The 23,954-nt window shown below is 36.9% G+C and overlaps 2 protein-coding genes across 10 annotated transcripts in view; both read left to right on the top strand.

Annotated features, from left to right (window-relative positions):
• The window catches only part of LOC131526440 (glutamate receptor ionotropic, kainate 5), a 146,702-nt gene extending 137,449 nt beyond the window's left edge, over positions 1 to 9,253 (top strand). For 4 of the 5 annotated variants that reach the window (XM_058754759.1, XM_058754757.1, XM_058754761.1 and 1 more), the window contains 3 exons: positions 783 to 911; positions 4,689 to 4,855; positions 6,746 to 9,253. In XM_058754759.1, the coding sequence (XP_058610742.1) occupies positions 783 to 911; positions 4,689 to 4,855; positions 6,746 to 7,357 (908 nt within the window). In that variant the 3' untranslated portion in view covers positions 7,358 to 9,253. The remainder of the gene's footprint in view (positions 1 to 782; positions 912 to 4,688; positions 4,856 to 6,745) is intronic. The other variant, XM_058754758.1, reaches the window with a different exon arrangement.
• A 4,372-nt stretch (positions 9,254 to 13,625) lies between these two features.
• si:ch211-264f5.6 (carcinoembryonic antigen-related cell adhesion molecule 20) overlaps positions 13,626 to 23,954 on the top strand; it is a 32,336-nt gene continuing 22,007 nt past the window's right edge. For 2 of the 5 annotated variants that reach the window (XM_058754149.1, XM_058754148.1), the window contains exons 1-8: positions 13,626 to 13,806; positions 14,017 to 14,070; positions 14,506 to 14,790; positions 15,446 to 15,727; positions 17,121 to 17,390; positions 19,974 to 20,252; positions 20,877 to 21,131; positions 22,135 to 22,255. In XM_058754149.1, coding sequence (XP_058610132.1) covers positions 13,758 to 13,806; positions 14,017 to 14,070; positions 14,506 to 14,790; positions 15,446 to 15,727; positions 17,121 to 17,390; positions 19,974 to 20,252; positions 20,877 to 21,131; positions 22,135 to 22,255 — 1,595 coding nt within the window. In that variant the 5' untranslated portion in view covers positions 13,626 to 13,757. The remainder of the gene's footprint in view (positions 13,807 to 14,016; positions 14,071 to 14,505; positions 14,791 to 15,445; positions 15,728 to 17,120; positions 17,391 to 19,973; positions 20,253 to 20,876; positions 21,132 to 22,134; positions 22,256 to 23,954) is intronic. The other 3 variants (XM_058754152.1, XM_058754151.1, XM_058754150.1) reach the window with 2 other exon arrangements.

Raw genomic sequence — 23,954 nt, 5'->3', positions numbered from 1 at the left:
CTCTGATGAGGTTGAAGGTGTTTTTGAAAGCGTGCATATTTCTTAGCTTACATGACATGAGAAAATTGCAACTTTAAACACAGGGCTTGATGTAATTGATGTTGACACATCAAATAAATGTTTTGCGCTTATTATACTGAGGTACAAAAACATGCACCTGCGAGGTACTTCACTTTCACAGCCTTTGAATGAAAAATAAACTAACATTCAGTGACAGCTGATCCATTCCAGTGCATATCTGCAGTGTTTAATTTAAATTAACATCTTTTAATTTGATGAACACATCCTTTCACGTCACATCGTTATTAGCATGACATGATTAGCTGTGATACAGTAATGGTTAATGAAGGGTGATGTTATTCTAACAAGTCAAATAATTTGGAATTAACCTATCATAACATTCATTTTCATTCTGACACACTGGCTAATTTAACTCATTTGCACAACATCAGTTGACTTGAGACATACTCAGTCATGTCTTAGCAGTTAGCGTATGTGTTCTGACACGTTAAACCAGAGTGCTAATGAGGGCAACACTGGTTTGGGTCATTTCCTATAAGAGTTCCTGTCACTATAGGTGTCCAAAACGCCAAAAACTGTTTACTTTTTGTGTATCGTTGCTAATCTTAAAATAGCATTGCTAGCCTTAGCCTGTCTGCCGTAGGTAGTTGGTAAGTTTTTCAGCCTTGCAAAGGTTTAAGGTAACCCTTGGAGTCCAACTCCTCTTAGTTGTTGGCTAACAAGCTAAACTAGTCTAGCTAATTTCATTCACTCTCTTGCAGGTTCACCATTCAGAGATGAGATCACGTTAGGCGTACTGCAGCTGCAAGAGAACAACAGATTAGAAATCCTAAAGCGTCGATGGTGGGAGGGTGGAAAGTGTCCTAAAGAAGAAGACCATCGAGCCAAAGGTGAGTGAAACGCTGTTATTATACTCATTAGCACCTCAACATAATGTACCGTTCTGTTACTGTACATCCTGATACCAACAGTACTGGCATTTTAATGTATGGTTCTGGTACAACCCTGAATATTTATAACCTGAAGTCTGTGTTTGTGTATTAGTTAGAGTAAGTTTTGCTATTCTCACTGGGACAAAAAAAATTTATTCATTTTGTCCTATAGTTTTTCATCCTTTTATCCTTTAGATGAAAACTAAAACCTGAATAACTTCGCAATAAAAGAATGTAAGGCAACCAAAGGTTCCTTATCTTCACAGGTGAACAGGGTAAAAATGATAACTAATAGATATCACCATGCATTCACCAGTTCACAGTATATTAAGATTTAAGTTTTATATATAAACATGTTTAAATATGCAAATAAGGCATGATATATTTCCAGAACAGAAATGTAAACAATGGATAAAGCCAGATTTAAAATTCTTGTTACATTTTGTTGACATAGTACAAATAAATCTCTTTTATATCTGATTCACTCCATAAATCAGAAAACACGGTCAACAATAAATACTTTTTCACCGTGTCTTTAGGAATAAAATGTTATATAAATCAGGCAACTGATATGTGAATAAACCTCTCTGTAAAAACATTCAGAATATAGATAGGAATAAAACTGTCATGTTTGGTGTACGTTAGAGCTATTGAAATGGAGATTTCTGGCTTAGTGTAGGAGAAAAAACCTATTTTGAGACAACAGCCTTTACAGATATGTAGTTTAATTGAAATCTACAGGCACAAATAGAGAAAGTGTCATAAAATAAACACTTAATGTGCTTTTAGGATGTTTTATTTTCACTAGTCTGAAAGAAGATGTGTTATGGAAGCAAAAGAGCCCAAAACCTCATAATAGACCAGTGCATGGAAAAACAATGGTTTTGCCTGAAGCATCTTGACTTAATATTTTATGTCTAAGAATACCAATAGTTGTATTTTTGGATTAGAGGTGGATATACAGTGAGGAAAATAAGTATTTGAACACCCTGCTATTTTGCAAGTTCTCCCACTTAGAAATCATGGAGGGGTCTGAAATTGTCATCGTAGGTGCATGTCCACTGTGAGAGACATAATCTAAAAAAAAATCCAGAAATCACAATGTATGATTTTTAACTATTTATTTGTATGATACAGCTGCAAATAAGTATTTGAACACCTGAGAAAATCAATGTTAATATTTGGTACAGTAGCCTTTGTTTGCAATTACAGAGGTCAAACGTTTCCTGTAGTTTTTCACCAGGTTTGCACACACTGCAGGAGGGATTTTGGCCTCCTCCACACAGATCTTCTCTAGATCAGTCAGGTTTCTGGCCTGTCGCTGAGAAACACGGAGTTTGAGCTCCCTCAAAGATTCTCTATTGGGTTTAGGTCTGGAGACTGGCTAGGCCACGCCAGAACCTTGATATGCTTCTTACAGAGCCACTCCTTGGTTATCCTGGCTGTGTGCTTGGTCATTGTCATGTTGGAAGACCCAGCCTCGACCCATCTTCAATGCTCTAACTGAGGGAAGGAGGTTGTTCCCCAAAATCTCGCAATACATGGCCCCGGTCATCCTCTCCTTAATACAGTGCAGTCGCCCTGTCCCCCATGTGCAGAAAAACACCCCAAAGCATGATGCTACCACCCCCATGCTTCACAGTAGGGATGGTGTTCTTGGGATGGTACTCATCATTCTTCTTCCTCCAAACACGTTTAGTGGAATTATGACCAAAAAGTTCTATTTTGGTCTCATCTGACCACATGATTTTCTCCCATGACTCCTCTGGATCATCCAAATGGTCATTGGCAAACTTAAGTCGGGCCTGGACATGTGCTGGTTTAAGCAGGGGAACCTTCCGTGCCATGCATGATTTCAAACCATGACTTCTTGGTATTACCAACAGTAACCTTGGAAACGGTGGTCCCAGCTCTTTTCAGGTCATTGACCAGCTCCTCCCGTGTAGTTCTGGGCTGATTTCTCACCTTTCTTAGGATCATTGAGACCCCACGAGGTGAGATCTTGCATGGAGCCCCAGTCCAAGGGAGATTGACAGTCATGTTTAGCTTCTTCCATTTTCTAATGATTGCTCCAACAGTGGACCTTTTTTCACCAAGCTGCTTGGCAATTTCCCCGTAGCCCTTTCCAGCCTTGTGGAGGTGTACAATTTTGTCTCTAGTGTCTTTGGACAGCTCTTTGGTCTTGGCCATGTTAGTAGTTGGATTCTTACTGATTGCATGGGGTGGACAGGTGTCTTTATGCAGCTAACGACCTCAAACAGGTGCATCTAATTTAGGATAATAAATGTAGTGGAGGTGGACATTTTAAAGGCAGACTAGCAGGTCTTTGAGGGTCAGAATTCTAGCTGATAGACAGGTGTTCAAATACTTATTTGCAGCTGTATCATACAAATAAATAGTTAAAAAATCATACATTGTGATTTCTGGATTTTTTTTTTAGATTATGTCTCTCACAGTGCCCCTCCATGATTTCTAAGTGGGAGAACTTGCAAAATAGCAGGGTGTTCAAATACTTATTTTCCTCACTGTATGTGAATACACAAGGGCTCTCTCAGATCATCCTAGAAAACCTGATAATATTAGAGACATTCACAACTGTGACTTCCAGGCCTGGTGAAGTCCTGAAATTGAATACAATTTTTCTTGATACGGTCATTTCTGGTTATAAATGACTATTTGTGAGTGCAGTGTCACCAAAATGATTTTTATAAACAAATGTGGATAATAGAAATGTATTGGTCATAAAGTGCGGGAATCCTGAATATAGTGTTTGCATGGTATGATTTGTTTACCTACAGCAGCCTTACCTAGCCTACCTAACTATATCTGCTCTTCAAATAAACATCTATTTGTGTGAAATATGATGTATGTACTACATCTGTCTGATTCAAATGACAGATGCTTCACAGCTCTGCTAACACTGTGAGTGTTTATTTATGTGGTCTGGTGATATTTGCATTCTGTGTATTGTAGACTCATGCTGGCCCAGGGGGAATGAAGGGAAAATGGTAGCTATTTGGTACACAGGCATGAACACACACGTGCCTGTGTGTGTAATTTCTCTAGTGTGGTTCGCAAAGCTTTTATATTCACCAGAAAGTGACATTTACAGTCTCTCAGAGTTATTTACAGGTCTGTAAGAAAATGTCAAATAATATGAGCTCTGTTTTTGTGATTCTGCTAAACTTGGAATTGTTGTGGGTTTCCTCTTATTCTTGCACACTAAAAAAGTTTTTAGTTGGTGTTTCTTTGCAAGTGAATTAATTAATTGTATCACTGGCAACTAAATCACCTGAATCCTGTTTAAGGAAAGCAAAAATCCCTGTCTCCTCTTAGTTGCTGATGCTTCTGGATTCAAATTTTAATGGTGACCCAACACACCACAGAAGTTGATTATCATACAAAATCAAACAAGTTCATGTTAATAGAAATACATTTCTTCCCATTCCCCGATTATCATTATTATTATAATCAATTAATTTAAACAAATTTTTGACATGCATTGTGTTTTTTAAAAAACAGAGAAATTAACATTTTTACTTATCAAACCACCTGGCTTCATGCTTCCGCTTGATAACTCTTAGGAATACCGCCTACACTCACCTACATCTCTGAAATATAGTTTAATAGGATCCCTCTGGAATCCTGCGGGAATGCAGATCTCTAATTAGATCCACAGTGTGTGTGTAGAAGGATGTTTTTGGTGTTACTCACATTGCCTTGTTTTTACTTCAGGTCTAGGTATGGAGAATATTGGCGGGATATTCGTGGTGCTGATATGTGGACTCATAATAGCTGTTTTTGTAGCCATTATGGAATTTGTGTGGTCCACACGCCGCTCGGCCGAGACAGATGAGGTACGCCCTCACTCCTGCCCCGTCCGAAACCACAGACACTCACGAGTAGGTCACGACGCCAACCAGTCAAGCCGTCTGTGTTTGTGATATAACTGTTCCATAGCGTTCTCACAGTTTACCGCTCATATTTCTGCAGCTCAAACATGGCTCTAGTAGTGACAAGGTCTATGCAAAATGTATATGCAAAATGTATATGCAGTGTGTGCTGCATATAGGTTGCTTTGTATAAAAGCATCTGCCAGATTCGTTAATGTAAATTTAGGGACAAGTTGTTTGGAATATGAATGAGTGCTATTATAGACCATTTTAGTACATTGTAAAAAAAAAAAAAAAATCCGTAAAATTTATGGAATTTTACCGTAAAAAATACGTTTTACGGTTTTAACTTAAATTTACAGTTAAATACCATAATTTCATTAACTGATATAATGTTAATATACCAACCTATTGAAGTACTGAAATCTGTTTTGAACCTTTGTAATACACTGATAACCACCAATAGCAGGTGGTGATGAGAGAGTCACATGATGAGCCAAAACCAATCACAAGCAGCTTTTAAATATTAACATATATAGAAGGTGCACAGTGTCATTCACACAAACACTAAACACCATCATGGTAACACACATGAAACTGAAATAATGCAATAAACATTCATTTAACAACATTAGGTGTAACATACAACCCTAATGTGCAAAGCTGATAATAAAAAACTAAGAAGAGACATAGTTATTTCAACAACAACAAAAAAAACATCAAATTTGAAATGTAGCGCAGGGAATTCTGGGAATGTCAATTTACGGTTATTCACTGTAAATTATACATTCGTTTTCACTTCCGAAAACGGTATACTACCTTAAAATTACATGTAATGGCCAACACAGTTTTTCACGTTATATAGTAGGGGAACTTACCATTAACTATTTAACAGGTTTTTACTGTAGCATTTTTACAGGCTTTTACTGTTAAATTAACGGTTAATTTTTGGTTAATTAAATGGAAAATTAAACAATTTTGAGACTGAAGTGCAATGCTTATGGGCGCAATGATGGATCACAGCCTTTATTTATGAGTTCCACAATATTTGAGAGCATGTGTTATCCATTTTGTTTTAGACAAATGGAGAAAATAAAGATGTAATTGTTCTGGTTCTGAAAACTCTACATTGCACAAAACGTTATTCAGTGCAGGTTATTTCTGTAGGTCAAGTGGCAAAGCATGCCATTAGCAACAGCAAGCACATTTACTGATATAATATGTATCTTGAATGCATTGTGAGTCGCTATGTATAAAATTATCTACCAAATGCATACATTTAAATGTAAGGAATTTTTTACATTAATTTATTAGTCCAACGGGTAGATAAACCCCTAACTCAGCTAGGAGACAGTGGCCCACTATGGGTTCTCAGCAAACTTCCAAGGTGGCTTCAAGATGATAAAAAGCATTAAAATAAGCTGAAACAACTAAAGCTCAAGATATTTCTTATTTTAATTCACCCCCACTTGGAAGAACCAGGATTCCTTTTGCCTTGAAAAACAATTTTAAAATAGAACTGGTAGTCATGTAAATTTAAATCCTTATAATTCCATTAATATTTTAATATATTTTATGACTATAAATTGATGCCATGCTCAAAATATTTTAGAAAATGTTAGAGAAAATATTTTTACAAATCCTTATGAAGTAAATAACGAGCAGCTGTATGAGTCATTGGGCCTTCAAATGTTGTTGTGCACAATGAGGGCTCTTGAAGTGAAGAACCACTGCCCTAACTTTGAGTATGAGATACGAATAGCGATGCCCACTTCAGATAATTGAGCAAATGATGTTCTGTTTTCACTTTACTCCTGTCCATTTTCATTTCATCTTTTTTCCTTATATATTTCCTTCCTGACTCTCTTTCCTCTCTCTTCCTCTTTGATCCTCACTAAGGTGTCAGTATGTCAGGAAATGATGACTGAATTCAGAAACGTTATCTCCTGTAAAAAGAACTCTCGTTTGCGGCGCCGACGGCCCCTCTCGTCCCAGGGCGTCCTCCGGCACCCAGCCCGTCTCCCTTTAGGAGCTCCCCGTCAGATGCGGCTTGTGAGGGAGATGCGTCTCAGCAACGGCAAACTCTACAGTGGGACGGGACCGTTAACCGGCGCCGCTGCAGGACCGGGACCCGGCGGGGGCACTACCGAAATGGGCCCGGGCCCTCAGCGACTGTTGGAAGACCCTCTCAGTGCCAGCGTCCCCAGTAGCGCACCCGCTCTGGTCCCCACGGCGGCGCCCCGCGGCTGCACACATGTGCGGGTGTGCCAGGAGTGCCGGCGGATCCAGAGCCTTCGCTCCACGTCATCTTGCTCGCGCATCTCGCCGCTGGCCTCCGCTACGTCCTCTCTCCCACGTTTGCCGCCGCCGCCCTCCTCCGCCTCCAATACTAACACCGACAGCGAGGGAGGAGGCTCTGGCAGCCCATGCAGGGCCAAACCCACGCCCCCTCCAAGGCCGCTGCCACCCACTAAAACTCCCTCTACTGATCTCCTCTGCAAGCAGGACTGAGACCGAGAATAAGGATACTTTTGTCGGGACAATAATTTAATGTAAATGAGTGCTGGAGGACAGACGGAAAGACTCAGCCCACGCCTCCAGACAAAGTGACCTCTGGGATACTGCAAATAAAGGCCATTTTTGGATGCAAATTTACATTATTGGACACTGAGTGTGAGAGAGATGATTCAGCCAACCGCTTGCTGTCCAAGCGTCCGGTTTTAACGCCACGTCTTGCAGCGGCGCTCAGAAAGCCAGTGAGGATTGGCATGCTGTTGAGACTATGTAATGCATATCCCGTGAAAGTATGCTATGCAACATGTCATAAAGGGAAACGCAGAGGAAAACTATGAGGACAGCTGTTAGTTTTGCATAGAAGTGCGGATCTTCTCCACTGCTTTGTGATGGGGGACTACGCTCCTGTGAGAGGACGATGGAATCTGTACCTAAAATGTGTGCACGTTGAACTGAAATGACTTTGGTGCAAATACAGTTTATTTTTTTTTGTCCTTTCTTTAAATAAGGGGGGAGGGTTACAATTCATTTGTATTCCTGAATGTCTCTTGCTTGTTTTACTTTCTAGCTTTTTCTTTGGTTTCATTTTTTTTTTTTTAATATGATACGTTTTTTTCCCTCGTGTTAATTTCTCTGAAGACAAAGTATATACATTTTTGTAAGTTTTTTGGGGGAGTTTTTGTGGTCAGGAATTGGTTTTCCTCTTAAACCTCTAAGATTACTCACCTGGTTTCAGTCTCTCATCTTCTGTCTTAAAACGCCAACCGTTAAAGGTTAAAATCAACATGAAAAGCGTTAAAAACCCAGTTTACTTCCATAATGTGGCATATTTCCAGATAAAACAGGATATTCAAGTAGGAATTGTTTATCCATCAACAATTGATTGGATCTCGCAAAGTGAGCGTTCCAGATCTGAATATCATTGGATTGTGGTGTTCAAGATTCACCCTTGAGACCATCTCAGCAAATCCCAGTGGTAACACTGCTTTCCAAATCTATACTTAAATCTATACTTTATTTGCTATTTAACCTTCATCATATTATTGTTAACTGTCATTGAATTACTGTGTTAATTATTGGCAAGCTTTTAGAAAGGCTGCATTACTGTACTTAATACAGTAATCTGTTGGTTAATACTAATAGCCGCACAACCTCGATGTCAAGCGAACAGGAAAGTTATTTCAGAAGCAAGAAAGTTACATTTTTAGCATTTTCCCTAACATACACTGGTGAATCGTTCACAATAAGACCAGGAATGTGTGTAAAGAAACTAAATAGGATCAGCTTCGATTTCATGTTGACTTTAACAAGCTGCCCGTCAATATTTGCAATTTGCGAGGACACCAAGAAACATTTTTCATCCCTGGAACAATGACAAGAACAACAACAAGACGAGACAGAAAACCCTTTGTGCACCTGAAGGGGCATTTATCTGATTATGTGAGAGGACAATTAATGATGTTTTTCATTACAGAACTAAATGAGCCTCTATCGTGAATGGTTTGTTGAAGTGCACTAGAAGTTGCTGTATGGGGGCTTGTGAAATGCCAATATCCATTTATATCCAAAGTGTAAACATAGCAGCCCTGTTTAGAATCTGCAGCATTATAGCATTCGTATGTTGGTGCTTTATGATTGTGTGTGAGAGTGAGTGCGTTTGTGTCAAGGGAGATGGAAATGTGATAATCATTTTTTAATCAAAGCTGATTTTTTTATTTCTCATTAATTTTCAAAGATTTCTATACCAGTGCTTGAAGAATCACACCCACAATGAAGAAAATAAGGCAAATGATTCAGATTATATTGTTATTAATATTCCAATAAAACTGTGGGGTAATGTAGGAGGGCTGTTGCCCTCTTTCGTTAAATATATAGACACATGTTTGGAATAAAACGGTGATTCAAACTGTGACTTTCGCCCCTTGATGTTTCTATTAGTTGATAAACTAGTTTGACCCCCTCAAATTCTTACAAGTGTCCTAACTAGGTGTTGACGCGTTAAGTTAATTTTGAGATAAAAGTTATAAAATTTTATAAATCAGAATTAGTTTTGTAATAGTACTAACATGTATCCACACATCCACAATGAATGACAGGACATTTTGTCAGTCACTTAGTTTCTACGGCTGCGTCTAAATAAAGATTGCTGATATTATACTGCTTTTTATCATTAGAAATTGAATTATAGATTTTAAAAAAACAATTTTGTTGCTACATTTAGCAACTTTTCAGACCCACCCTAGCAACAGTTTCTTACAAAAGCACCTAGCAACAAATTTAGCTATTTTTATAATTTATTTGGCAACTTTTGATAAGTGATTCAACCGATAAAAAGGCACACACTTTCCGTCTAAATTACACAAAAAGAGGAAACCAAAGATGCCTAGCAGTACACACATCACGTGAATTAAGTTAGCTGCTATTTGCAATTGTCCAATAATAATTGAATTAATTGTTCATTTATGATACACTTTGTTAGTAGCTCGTACCTGCGATTGTTGATCAGTTAGTACATGTAAGAAAAATATCTATAAAAAATGGAAAAGGCACTAGTTATTTTCCAGGATATTGTCTGTTATCCGTTGTAACCCTATAACCTGAAAACACAAAATACAATGCGTAATTAAAAACGCAGGTAAAAAATCAATATGGAAAATTCTTTTATATTGGGCCCTATTTTTACAGACTCTTCTTAGAGTGTAGCATACTAACTACTACACTGCTTAAAACTATAATTTGTTGAGAATGTATAGTTTACTAGCTAATCAAAAAGTGTGTAGTTGTTAAATAATTAAATTTTGTATTTAAAAATAGTTATTTCTATTTTAATATTATATTACGGATTTATATTATTTTACGAGCGAATCTAAATGAACAAATTATATTTGTTGCTGAGTTTTGATGCAGTGACACAATTTTGCATCGTGATTACTTGATGACGTCATTGCGCAATAACATCGCAACGTCATTTAGCAAGTTTTAGCAACAAATTGACCTTCCTAGCAACTTCTCCTGAAAATTAGTTGGCAACACTGACTCCACATATTCCTGTACAAAATTACATCTAGTGCAAGCAACATTTTAACCGCAAATATTTCATTATACAGAAGCTATTAAAGTAGCTGTAGCAAATTGTTTCTAATAGTGCCTGAGTGTTTTAGAGGTCTCTTACAAATAATTTTTATTTTATCTCTCTTGCTGCTATCGTGACAGCAGGAAGTCGCTTTAGTGAGTTTCCTGAGATGTTTACATGACGTGAACGCAGCTTAAACGTTATACATGTTCTGATTACCTGTGTTTGTATCATGCCGTGCAGCTTTTTCCGCTTTCATTGTGGATAGACAAATTACTTGCATCTCGCCTTGTTGGGACACAATTGTTGTGTTGAATGCTACAGCTATCTCTTTGTATGTTGTACGTAATCGGATGTATCTATTATGTTTAACAATTAAATGTTTAAGCATTCTTAGAAGGACAAGCGCAGGTGAGTCAAGGTGAGTCACACTACACTTCACATGTTTTTTTGTAACAAAATATATGCAGACAGTAGCCAGATGTTACCGACCTGTTAAACATCGTTTAAGATTAAGAATTCAACAGGACAGGCAATATTAAAGCATTCCCACGCATATTCTAAAGGAAACATGACATTTGCTTATGAATTACATAAGGGCAGCCAAAGGGATATGATGAGATGACTAAACAGAGCAGATGTCCTGCTTTTTGTGCTTTTACATGCAACAGAGAAAACAGGGTGAAATAATCTGGACAAAACTGCCTTCCAGTGGTTGACAGAAGCATTACCCGAGGATAGTGGCTTCATCGAGATGTTCACAGGCGAATGCAGTGTGTTTCATGGGATGTTCTGGCCTGGGTGTCTGGGGTAAAATTAGGGCAGCAAAATGAGAAAACATGGGAAGAAGCACAGACTGTGAGTTCAAGTGAAATGAGCAACACTGGCTTAAAGGAAAATACAGAATATGACAAAATGAGAATCTATTTTTAAACAATGTCTTCTAGTCCTAGTGAAAGGGTCAGAACATTACAGAGAGAGATGCTGTAATCATGCCTTTAAAATATTTAACCTCAAATGTGTCATGCCCCGTACATGGTCCCTAACATTATAGTCAAGTGGATTTTTAATTAAATTCCAAAGAAAATTAAAATGCACAATTTTTGTAAGTAAAATGGTGAAACGCTGTGGCTGAAATCATTCCACTTCTAAATTTGGTCAGTCTAATTAAGTTGCAACTTCCACAGCTTTAAAATGAAAGTTCTGAAATCATTTGCAAGTCAAAGCTTATCTTTTTGAATCAAAGAAAATTAATTTTCATCTTCAGTTTTTTTTAATTTTTTTATTTTTTCTTACAAAATGAAACAATAGGCTTAAGTTAGGATTCTCACTGGAAATGTTACAGTTGCATTAAAATTAAGTAATTAAAGAGCGTCTTCCCTGTTTGGTCATGTTGTATCTTGTTTTGGACACCAAATGAGCCAGAACTGTCCCTAGCCCCCCCTCCAAAGACATAAATGCACAATGTCCCTGATGTACACTGCGAAAACTGATTTTTTTTTTAATGGTATTTCTATAGTTGACATTTCTGAATATTGTATACTATTTTTAACAGTAAGTAGGATTTTCTCGTTGTTTGAATCATTAAAGGAGTCATTTCTCATAAACTGTCCCAAAACCATGGCATTGCATTACATCTTATTATTCCTTAAACCAGCTGTTATCTGACAGTAACTTGTAAAACTACATATAGTAATATAGTAATCAACTTACAGCTGGGCAAGAATTTACCTGAAGACAAAATTATTATTAGTCTTTACTGACAGCTTTCAGCACTACATATTTCAAAATATTTATCAACTTGATTGTTTTCCCCCTGAAGGGTAAAAAATGTCTAATTTAGGGCCCTGGACTAGATAAGAAAACATGTGATGGCAAGTCAATTCGCTCAGTTCCCATACGCAACACCCCTGGGCAGTTATTAGTTGGAGGTATAGACATAAATCAGAAAAAGTAGAAAAATGTGTTATCTTAAGATAATTTTTTTTCAGTTTCAGCTCACTCTTGAGCAGACTGACTGCCAGCAGTGTTGTTCCACTGTCATTCAGCTCTCCAGGGGATCGTTGTAAGAAGTATGAACACCTGTAAAGCTTCATAGATGGCTGTGTATTTCAGAGGCATCCGTCTCCGTAAGGTGTTCTCGCAGAACCACACACAGGCGCAGCTGCGTGTCCTTTGACTGCAGGATGGATGAGGATGGAGAGCAGCATGTGGCAGTGGCCAGATACAGAAAAACCCTTAAATGTTCCTATGCAAAGACTTGGAAATTAACATTTTTAAAGCCCCAAAGCATCTTAAGAGCACGCTCAAAGAAACAGCTAGAGGTAAAACACAAGGGCCGTCACTTTTTCTCATGATGTCACAATGGCAAAGTAAGAGAGAACAGATATAAATACATTGATCTATAAGACGCTGTCGCATGCGATGGGGAAAAAGTGATTACAGAAACCAATATTTTTGTTGAGCTCCTTTAAGCTTTTTAAAATCAGATCCCTATTACCAATTACTAACTCTATTCCTAATTTTGGCTGTTGTTCCTTTTTCTGCTACAGCCATGTGCAAGCATGAAGTGTCTCATTTTGACACTAGGAGTCAGTAGAAGCAAGAAATACATATCCTCATCCCCACATTACACATTATAGTAGTTTAATGTTATCTAATGCAACGGTTCCTAAGAAAAGGGGTATGATTTCTTAAACAGGTTATTTGTCTAAGTTTTAGTTTAGTTAATTTTTAAAAAATCATCAATTTTTGTTATTTTCATACATACCTACATATTTATACAACATATTAGCCTATATGGTTATATATTATTATAAAATATGATTTAACATGGATATATATTTCAGTGTTAATATAACAGCTTGATCTTGTGCATAATTAATCTTGTGCATTGTTTAATATAGCTATATATTCTTTTATTATTCATGTTTTATTTTTATGTGCATATATTGAAGTTTATATAACAGCCTGATCTTGTGCCTACTTTACTTTTGTATTTAATGCTTATTTATTAAATTAAAAAAACGTATTATTTATACTGACAGTTTGTTTACATTCCCTGATTAAGTATTCTATGCAAATAGGCAGCATGCTGTGTGCTTTTATATGGTAAGAAGCAAAATGCCAGTGACAAATGACGTCTAGGGGGCAATGTTTCCCCCGAAGCACGGTAAATGATGCCATCGGAAGAGTACAGGTTGAACGGGGCGGGTTTTCAGATAAACAGGTTGGGTGTGTCGCGTTAACTTTCTCAAGTTCTTACAGAGAAGTCACACCGTCTCGCATTCCTGTCTCTCGTTCCAGAGACTCACATCTCTCCACATGGATTTCTATAACTTTAGGCTGCCTTTGCTCATTTTGGCCGCTCTTGGTAAGTTAAAAACAAAAATTAAAGACAAACTTGTCACTTAGCACAAGTAGTCTTTTACTTTTAAATTTCAGAAACTAAAATTTTGTATCTAAAAATCCTCGAAAGCTTTTTAACAGTAGCCTACATCAGGACGTAATGTGGTAATGTGTAGTTTAATTTTATGCCTTAGTTCACCTTAAGTGTCCTGACTGAAAATCATTCCTGTTCTAGGATGCTGTTCCGAGGGCAGCCCGCTTCTCAACAACAAAACGAACGGCGTTATCGGTGAGTCGGTGTATGGTTTATCCATGGTTCGGTCTGTTTTTGTTTTCTATTATTTCTTGATTTTAAAAAATGTATGGAAATCTTGAAAAAGAAGTGCTTTCAGTAATTTAATAGTTTAGAAGTTTGCCACAATGTACTGTGTATTTATTTTAGAATATCATTTTATTGAATAGTTTTAATTAATTACTTGTGTGTTATTACAGTGTGGCATAACTAAGCCATTTTGTTGCCACGTGACAGGAAAACTTGCTGTGTAGGCTACTGGCATGTAGGAATTTCAAGGTGCAAGGATAGTATTTGAGTATAATTTCAGTAGATGGTTGCACCATTAAATCAAAATATTCATTAAAAATGTATGAAGCTATTCATAAAATATTAGATGCGTTTCTAATATTTTATTATTCATCTAGATTTCTCTTTACCTCATTGAACCAGGTAAAAATGTGACTTTCAAGACAACAATCACCTCAACACAAGAATTTATAACTATAACATGGAATTTCGACAAAGGCCCAGTAATTGCACCGATAATTACAAGTGTCCCATTATCAAACACCAATAACATTGATGAGAAATACGCCAGCAGAATCATCTACAATAAGACGACGTGTGAGCTTCAGCTCGGGCCGCTGGTGGAGGAGGATGAAGGGGAATATGTTCTCAATATAGTCACTACTCAAGGACAGCAACTGTCCGGACAGATTTATCTTCAGGTTCTTGGTAAGTATTGACTATCCAGTGCAATATTCAGGTTTACCGTATAGTTATAGACTAGATGTTGGGTTGGTGAAGCCTAGTGTTTGAAGGTCTGATGATGAATGAAAGGTTGAAGGTTCACGTCCTGCACAAATTTGTTAAAACCATTAGTTGAATACAAAAAGTAAACTTTATAGCAGTTCTTTAAGACAGTGTTGCACTGAATCACAAAAACAGTTCATTTCACAGCTGAACAGTGGGTTAATTTCAGGTAATATGCAATTTGCATTTGGTTTTAGAGAACGATGTATGATATGATTGAATCTACCCAAATTATAATAGTGATGACTCATTTTGTGACTTACTTGAAACGTATTGCAATATGATTCATTTTAAAGACATTCATCCATTGACTGGAAATCAAGCATTTACAGAGATTTTAGATCTGTCTAGAAGACTGTCTTGATGTAAGATGTATGTTGTCAACTCTCAGGGTTGGTTATCTAGAGGATGTTGGTTGGATCGCCCAAAAAGCAAGTCATGACCTGTCACTATTATGGCCTTGAGCAAGGCTCTTAACCTCAGGTTTCTCTTGGATTTCATTCCCTGGGAAAGTCTAAGCAAGAGCAAAGATGTTTCTAAATGAACCCAATCCATGGTTCTCTCCTCTTTTCTCCAGAACCCATAACTGACGTCAAGATTTCGTCCAATCTACCTGAAGCTGTTGAGGTCAACAACACCGTGGTTCTTTCCTGCTCTGCCAAAGGCTCCTTTACTTACAAGTGGCTGAATAGTACAGTCCCTTTGGTGGTGGATGGCACACGTATGACACTAAATGCAGTTGGCAATGAGCTAAGTATCACTGAAGTTCGCCGTACAGATCTGCGAGGACCCATCTTCTGCATTGCAGAAAACGCACTGGAGTTCGGGAGGAGCGCTCCCTTCAATCTCACTGTGAGCTGTACGTACCTGATCACACCCACACATGCTTAGTGAGACAAACACACAATTGCCTTAAAGGAACAGTTCAGTCAAAAAGTAGTCATTGATTACTCACCCTTATGTTGTTCCAAGCCCATATGTTGTTACCTCTTACGTTTAGGCAAAACTTTCCATGGAGTGACAGTTCATAGTGACCAGGTCTTTCAAGCTAGAAAAAGGTTGAAAGAAAAAAAGCACCACGAGGGGTGCATACAACATCTGCACTAAATTACAAGCATTTTAAAGCCGTTCAGTGTCATCATTTACATTGTTTTTAACTGAAAGTCTTCACTTTTGTGCCTAGAAAATGTTATTGTCCAGGTTTGTCCAGAGTCATGTGTAGTAGCATGAATAAAATGTACTTTTTATTTTTTGGTGTGAATATGGGCTAAATGTAAGCTTTAGCAAAGGGGAATAATATCAGTAAATTTCAGTCTGTTCCTCAGCTATCATCTGAATTCAGTAGTTTATTGGTGCCTTTTTTGTGTTATTGTATAAAAAAACAGTTATTGAAAAATAATGAAAGTCATGTAAATGTCCATTTAGACAGTAATGATGGAATTGCGTTTCATAAGCCTGATTTTACAGCAAATATTATGCGATTCACATAAATTCACACAATTCTGTGCATACAAGTACTTGCAGTAAAGTTGCAAATTTACCACAGCAGCACTGGTGCTAGTGGAGATAAGAGTGCAGATTTTTACTATCTGCACACTTTTGTCTCTGCAGATGGTGTGCACTAGAAAGCACACATGACAGCAGAGATCAGAAGAGACTTTCTAGTTCAGACAGGTTCTGCTGCAGGTGCAGGAAAAAATGCAGGCTGAGCTTAGATAAAATAGGGTTGTGAATGAGCCTGTGAACAGCAGGAAGAGGATGAATGTTTTAAAATGGGGTTTGTTTGTGCATGTGTGCATTTACAGATCAAATCTCAAGTGCATGGTTTGGTCATGAAGTAAATGCATTGCAGCAGAATCTATTGAGTCTTAGACTATCAGTGCTTTCTAAAAACATTTTTTGAGTTACAATAAGATTCTTTGGCCTAAATTTGAACTATAACCACATCCTGATCCTCAAAATGCATCCTCCTCATTTAAAGATAATATTAACGGTATCTCGATAAAATGGAAGATGTGAAATGACGTAACATGGCACAACGTTTGATGTTTTTCTTCTAGTAAATACTCAGATTCTTATATTTCTTGTTGAGCTTTTGTGGTCAAAAACTAGAATGGTATTTCTTTAAAAAATGGAGTGGGATTAATCTTAAATTTATCAAAAATCCATAAAACATAGCTACCTTTTATGAACCTTCACTTGTGCCTCCTTTTCATCACTTCTTTTTGTTCTTCTTTTTTCCTTCTGTCTAGATGGCCCAGAGAAAGTCGTCATGACACAGACTCCAACAGATTCAATCCTTAAGAAAGGTTCTAACTTAACCTTCACATGCTCAGCCCAGTCTGACCCTCCCGCTCAGCTCCAGTGGATGTTTAATGGGGAGGCGATGCCTCAGAAGACCACGGCCAACATTACCCTCACCAATGTAGAGGAAACAAACAGTGGAAACTATAGCTGTGTGGCCTACAATGCAAAGACCAAACGCTACGTTACCTCGCAGGTTGCTGTGGTGTCTGTTCTGGGTAAGTCAGAAGCCTAAAGTCATGTACAGATGCTTTGAATACAAACAGAAGTTTCCTCCATCGTGCGTTGTTTCTCTAGTACTACTATTACAGCAGTCTGAGTAAATGCAAATACATACGGTCCACTATTAAAGATAGCTTCCAATAAGAACCAATAGTTCCAATAATCACCAATAAGAATGTTTTTATATATATATATATAATTTCTCAAATCAAATTGATAATGAGATGTTTTTAGGAATTCACTGATCATGCAAACTATGATGTTCTTGCATATTTTGTATTTGAATAATGTTGCAAAATAGCAAGCTAGAATTTGGATATGCTTATTTCAGAAAAGCGTACTGAGAGGCCCTTTTGCTATATATAGTTGAATTAACACGTTTTAAACCATATTTACTTAAAATATAACTATTTTTTACTAGATTGTTCTTTAGAGAATAAATAGTTTAAGAGATAGGACTTTTTGTTTAAACCACCTGAATGGTGCTGCATAGAACCACCATTGTTTTTAGAAGTGTAAGTAAAGACATACGTTGAAATCTTTTGATTAGCAGTGGAGCAGTACAGAGATAGACACGCTTTACCATGGTGACTTCATTGCCAAGAAGTGAGATAAGGGTTAAAAAAAAAAAAATGTAAGTACTCTGGAAGAGGAACAAGTATGTTTGCCTTGAAAGGACAATTGAAACAAAACTAAAATGAGATTTGAGATCTCTGTTAAATGTCGAAGGGTTAGTTTACCTAGAAGTGGAAATTCTAAGTCATTATTTACTCATGGTATCCCAGTCCCACATGACTTTCTTCCCTGGAACACAAAAGGTGAATTGCTGGTGGTTGCACTACTCCAATGCAATTACGAGTGGGAACCGAGGCTTTCAAACTTCAAAAAGGACACAAAGACAGCATAAAAATAATAAGACTCATGCACTACATTCCAAATCTTCCAAAATCCTACCATAACTTTAAGTGAGGAACCGATCTTGACAAAAAATCTTGACATGGTCACTCAGCTAGTGTGTTTAATGGACGTTTTAAATTTATTAATCGATCTGGTTCACAAAACCAGTTTAAATGATGACTTAAATTTTAGTTTCTCACAATGTATGGCTTCAGAAGATTTAGAATATAGTGCACAAGTCAAATGAACTGCTCTTTATTATATTTTGAAGATGCATTTTCATTATTTGAATAGCTTGAAAGCTTCAGGCCCCTATTCATTGTAATTGCATGTTTAAAATTTTGAATTTGTTCTTTGATGTTACACTGAAAAAAAGATAGCCATACAAGGTTGGAATGACATTATGATAGAATTGTCATTTGCGGGTGAACAATATATTTTTTTTATATCACCAAGCAACAGCTGTTTTTCTATTTCTTATTATTCAAAATTGCTTCCTGGTTTAGAAGTGCTTTTAAAAGATGAACCTGTTTGTCTGCTTTGCTCTGAGGTCTGCCTCGGCTCATGTTAGCGGGTAGAAGTTTCAGGAATGTTCTGCTTTCTTTGATTGGGGGCAGATTGATTGTACATGGCTTCTGAACCTGTGGTCTCAGGCTCTGCGACTTTTGTAAAGAACAGTGCCTTCCCCTGAGGTGTTTCCACGTGTGTGAGAAACCCGCACACTAAAGAAAGCAGAATACAAACTGTCTGACGTCACATACGGTTTGGGCAGGTACTGCTCGGCTAAGGTTTCACTCACAGAATACCGGAGTGATCTGTCAGTGCAGGGTTGATCTTAAAGTTGTAACCGTAATGCATTTTCGTGTCATTGATTTTGTATAAAATTTTAATGCAAACTGTTCATGCAAAACAGATTTAACGACATCGAATATCTTTTGGGTTACAAATGCATTTCTTAAATGCATTTTTTCAAGATGATTTGAGAGGGTTAATTTGCAGCTGTTTGATGTGTCTTACCCGAAACTAAAAACACAGATGGTAATGTGGAAGACAGTGTGTGCTAAGCAGTAGAGTTGCTGGTATTTGGTGAATGCAATGAGTCTGAATCAGACTGGTACATTCCACAGTAATGATGTCTAAACAAACAAGAGAATAGTGCCAGAGAAGGCGGCGATGGTCAAAAGTAAATGCTGTGGTGAATGAAGCTGTTGAAAGATTATCTCACACGGCCAGAATTTAGGGTGACCATAGATCTTGTTTTTTGCACACACGTCCTTTAAATTGAAATTTAAAATGACCAATCCCAGTGGTGTGGTCCAAGTTTAACACAAAAAAAAACTTTTAAGCAGAACATCTATTTTTATTAAAAAAAATAGGAAGTGATTCTTGAGCAGCAGACCAGCATATTAGAATAATTTCTAAAGGATCATATGACACTGGGGACTGGCGTAATGATGCTGAAAATTCAGCTTTGCATCGCAGGAATAAATTACATTTTAAAATGTATTCAAAAACCACACCGGTATTTGAATTTATTATAATTGATCTCAGTTTTACTGTATTTTTAGTCAAATAAATGCAGCCTTGGTGAATGTTTTTTGAATTTTTATCGCCTTGTAATGAGGTCCATATTCTGAAAGCATCACTTATTACTTGTCTTCTCTTCTGCTGTGTTCTGCTAGAGGCCTTATCTGGAACAAGTATCTCCAGCTCCTCATCACTTCTCATCGCTGGCAACAGCACGGTCAACATCACCTGCTCAGCAGCTGCTGGAAAACCCGATAGCGTGGAATGGCTGAAGGAAAGCAAACCTGTGACTTCTAGTGACCGTATAATTCTCTCAGCTGACAAGAAAACTCTGACCATCGTTAAAGTTGTTAAAGAGGATGCTGGCAACTACAAGTGCCAACTGAAGAACAAAGTCAACAAAGACGAAAGCACATATGTGATGGTGATCAACTGTAAGTATCCAAGAGAGGAGAGATTCATTGAAATGCTGTTTATGTAAGCTGTTCTTCACCATGATCGCTCATACCGCAATTAACTTAAGAAGGGGTTTTACGTAACAATAATTAAAGTTCACTGTGACCCAACCAGACATGATGTTAAAACTATAAATTTAATGTCTTCCATTGTATTTTTTCAGCTTTTGTACTAAACGGTGACCAGATATTTAATTGTATATTAAATAAATGTAATTTTATTTACATTTTAGATATTTATTTTTACAAGATTGCAAGATTTCCAACTCAATATTATATAGTTTTTCCACATTGTGTCACTGAAATCCTATTGATCAGAAATCCACCTGTTATATCCATTGCTGAAAACTGAGCATGAACATTGACTGAGACTTTGGCACTTTGGGCAGTATTTCACTTTGGAGGACAGAGACACGTGTCATGTCTGCTTAGGACATGGTGATTCGTGTATCACTTCTCTTTTGTTGTCTTGTCTAAACATTAGCCTATCTTGTTTGTAAATGGTGGTGGTTTCCTTTCTGCTTGTATTGTTACTGACTGTTTGTGTTACTCTAATGTAAATGTGACCTTCCTAACTGAGCCGATATTTCTGATGTCCCTCAGATGGTCCAGAAAGTGTGAGCGTTAAAGGGAAGACTGCAGTGAAGTTTGAAGAAGCTGCAGATTTAAAATGCTCTGCAGACTCTGTTCCTCCCAGTATATTCTCATGGAAGCTCAATACTACAGCAATGAACGCCAGCCAGGCAGTCATTACTATTGACAAGGCCAGAGTCACGGATAGTGGCATGTACACCTGCGAGGCCTTCAACCCCATCACAGGAATAACGAAAACCGCAAAACTCACACTCGCAGTCACAGGTAAACGTGACAGTATAATTCTCTCAGCTGACGTGACACTCATTGACTCCCATTCTCAACTCACAAATCATAAAATCCACATCTTGGCATTTTAAGATTATCGGTAAAGGTATTATCGGTATATAATTTTTGTAATTCAAATACTGATATATTGGCAAGACTTGTTAATTAAATTTTAAGTTAATATTTATGTTTCACATTAATTTACATCCTATTATGTTATAGTAGTTTAATTCTATGAGATTATAAATTGTTAATATAGTATTGTTATATATTGCATTTATTATTTTAATATTATATAAGTAGTATTTATTCAGTGCTTAGCGATTATGACATTATTGGCATAGGCCACTAAGTGTGCCTAATGATTAATATCAATTTTGAGTGGTAATTCAAATCTAGATTTAGACCGATATATGTCAGCCAAACCGATTAATCGGCCAATATTTTCCAATTTGAGAACAATGGCTTATAATGTGCCAGATTAAGAGAATTATTCGTGCAAAAACCTATGACTATTTTAATGACAAAATTAATTTATTTAGAGTGAATATTAAGTAAAATGTTTATTTAATGTAAATAATGATTATTATTATTAATAATTTTGTTAATGTTATTAGAAATAATAATTTATGTAAATGTAAATTATTTTGAAATACTTTACAGTTCATAAGGTATTATAATGATATTTCTTTATTGATTTTAGTTCTTTTAATTTGGTTAAAATAATAATAATAATAACTGCAATTAGTTTTCCCAATTTGTTTGGCCTGTTTTCTTAATAAAATAATGAACACACAATTTCATAGGATGGTAAAAAAAAAATGTATGGCCAGCAAATTTTTCTTAAGTCACCGGCCATTGGCAGGTGTAGCAGAATGATAGTTTTAGGCCGTTTATATGTTTGGATACAGTATGTGATTTTCATTTGTGTTGTGTGTGTGTGTGTGTGTGTGTGTGTGTGTGTGTTTGGTCTATAATCTAAACCTCTCCTGTTTTGCAGAGGTCGGTGCGGTAGATGAGGGCCTGTCTGGTGGAGCGATTGCTGGGATTGTAATTGCCGTGCTTGTGGCCGTGATCATCATTGCTTGTATTATAAAGCGCAAGAGAAAGTCAAGCACAGAGTGAGTCTAAAATTCATTCTTCTACCCTCCCGTCGCATTCATGAATCCAGTGCATATAAATGTAGGTTTGATTTGAAATGATTTTGTATGATAATCGCCATTAAGCCTCAAAAGCTGTCAGTTGTCTCTTTCTCTTCACATTCACAGCTTGTACTGTAGATCTTTACTCTCCATGTCGTCCCTGTCCCGTTCTTCTTATTTTTTGCATCCTCAGATCTTTAAACCTAATAATTAGGTAATGAAATTGTGTAAATAACTTCACCACTTAACATTTTGACCTCACAGGATACGGGGGTGGTTTCGGTAACACGATGCATGACAATGTCAATCATTAAACCTTCAGCCCACATGTGTTGTAAGATGTGATTGTCAGAGAGGATATGATGCATTCTGCCACTTCCTGATTCCATTCCAGTCACATTGATTTGCCAAAGGGGCAGTTTAAAATGGAATGAAGTGATTATTGTTCTTTCGTAACTTGAGCCTTTTATAGTGGTGTTAGTGTGATGATACAGCGCTAATAATGTGGCAATATTGTTCAGTCTTGCCTGTGGTATGTAACTCAGAATTTTGTTAAGCACTAGTATTTGATAATGTAAGCACACTTAGTCATCAGTGTCATTCAAAAGTTTGGGCTGGTTTAGATTTTTCGCTTATGTTCATCAAAGCTGCATTTATTTAAGAAAAATACAGTAAAAACGGTAATATTGTGAAATATTATTTCAATTTAAAATAACTGTTTTCTATTTGAATATATTTTAAAATATAATTTATTCCTGTGATGCAAAGCTGAATTTTCTGAATATGCTGATTTACTGCACAAAAACTGTAGTATGGGCTGTTAATGGAATAGTTAACATGAAACGGAAAAATCTGTCATTTATTTACTCAGTCACCTGTCGTTCCAAAACCTGTTTCAAACAGGGAAAAAACAAAAAGTAGTTGACTTGTTTTGATATTTTGTTCCGCAACAGCGTGTTTGGAATAACATTGAGCTAAATAATGACAGAATTGTCATTTTTGAGTTTTTTGCTCTATGGACATTTTATTGCCTTTGTGCTCTAAAATCAATGGTTGTGTCTTCTCTTCTCTACCATCTTCCCTTCTTCAAATGTTCTACCACCAAATACTCCAAGTGGTGAGGTCTGTTTGCCAAGCCTTCCACACCCAACCCTTCTACGCTTGACTCTGAAAGCAGACAGCAGCTTACATTTCTATCTTGTGCTGAGATGATAAAGAATCTAGAGGACAAAGTTTTTTTTTTATTTAGTCTAGAAAAAGTTTGACACTGATTTTATCAGATAGATGATAGTACATGGAAAAATCTGTTTTGTTTAGACAAACATCTAATCACTACAAGAAGAGCTTCATATCATACTGATAATTTCATAGAAGGCTTGTGTTCCTATCTAAATGGGATAGCATATGTAGCAAATGGAAAGGACAGGAAATACTGGAAATGCAAAACTAAGCTTTGAGGGATATCATATGCAAATGCAACTGATTAGTCTAACAGAGAGATGTTTATTTGATAAGAAACTAGCACGACTCACAGAAGTGCAAACACACACACACACTGCATGCAAAACCACCCAGGTGTAGGTAGTACATTGCAATTCTTTGTCAATTTTTAGATGCGTTTCAATTTCTGAAATGCAAAGTTTGTATAAAGATCTGAATAATTTTACTACCAAAATGT

This window comes from Onychostoma macrolepis, chromosome 19, assembly GCF_012432095.1.
Source record: "Onychostoma macrolepis isolate SWU-2019 chromosome 19, ASM1243209v1, whole genome shotgun sequence".
Classification (NCBI taxonomy): Eukaryota; Metazoa; Chordata; class Actinopteri; order Cypriniformes; family Cyprinidae; genus Onychostoma; species Onychostoma macrolepis.
Note: the sequence above shows the minus strand (reverse complement) of the source record. Positions and strands in the feature narration are given on the sequence as shown.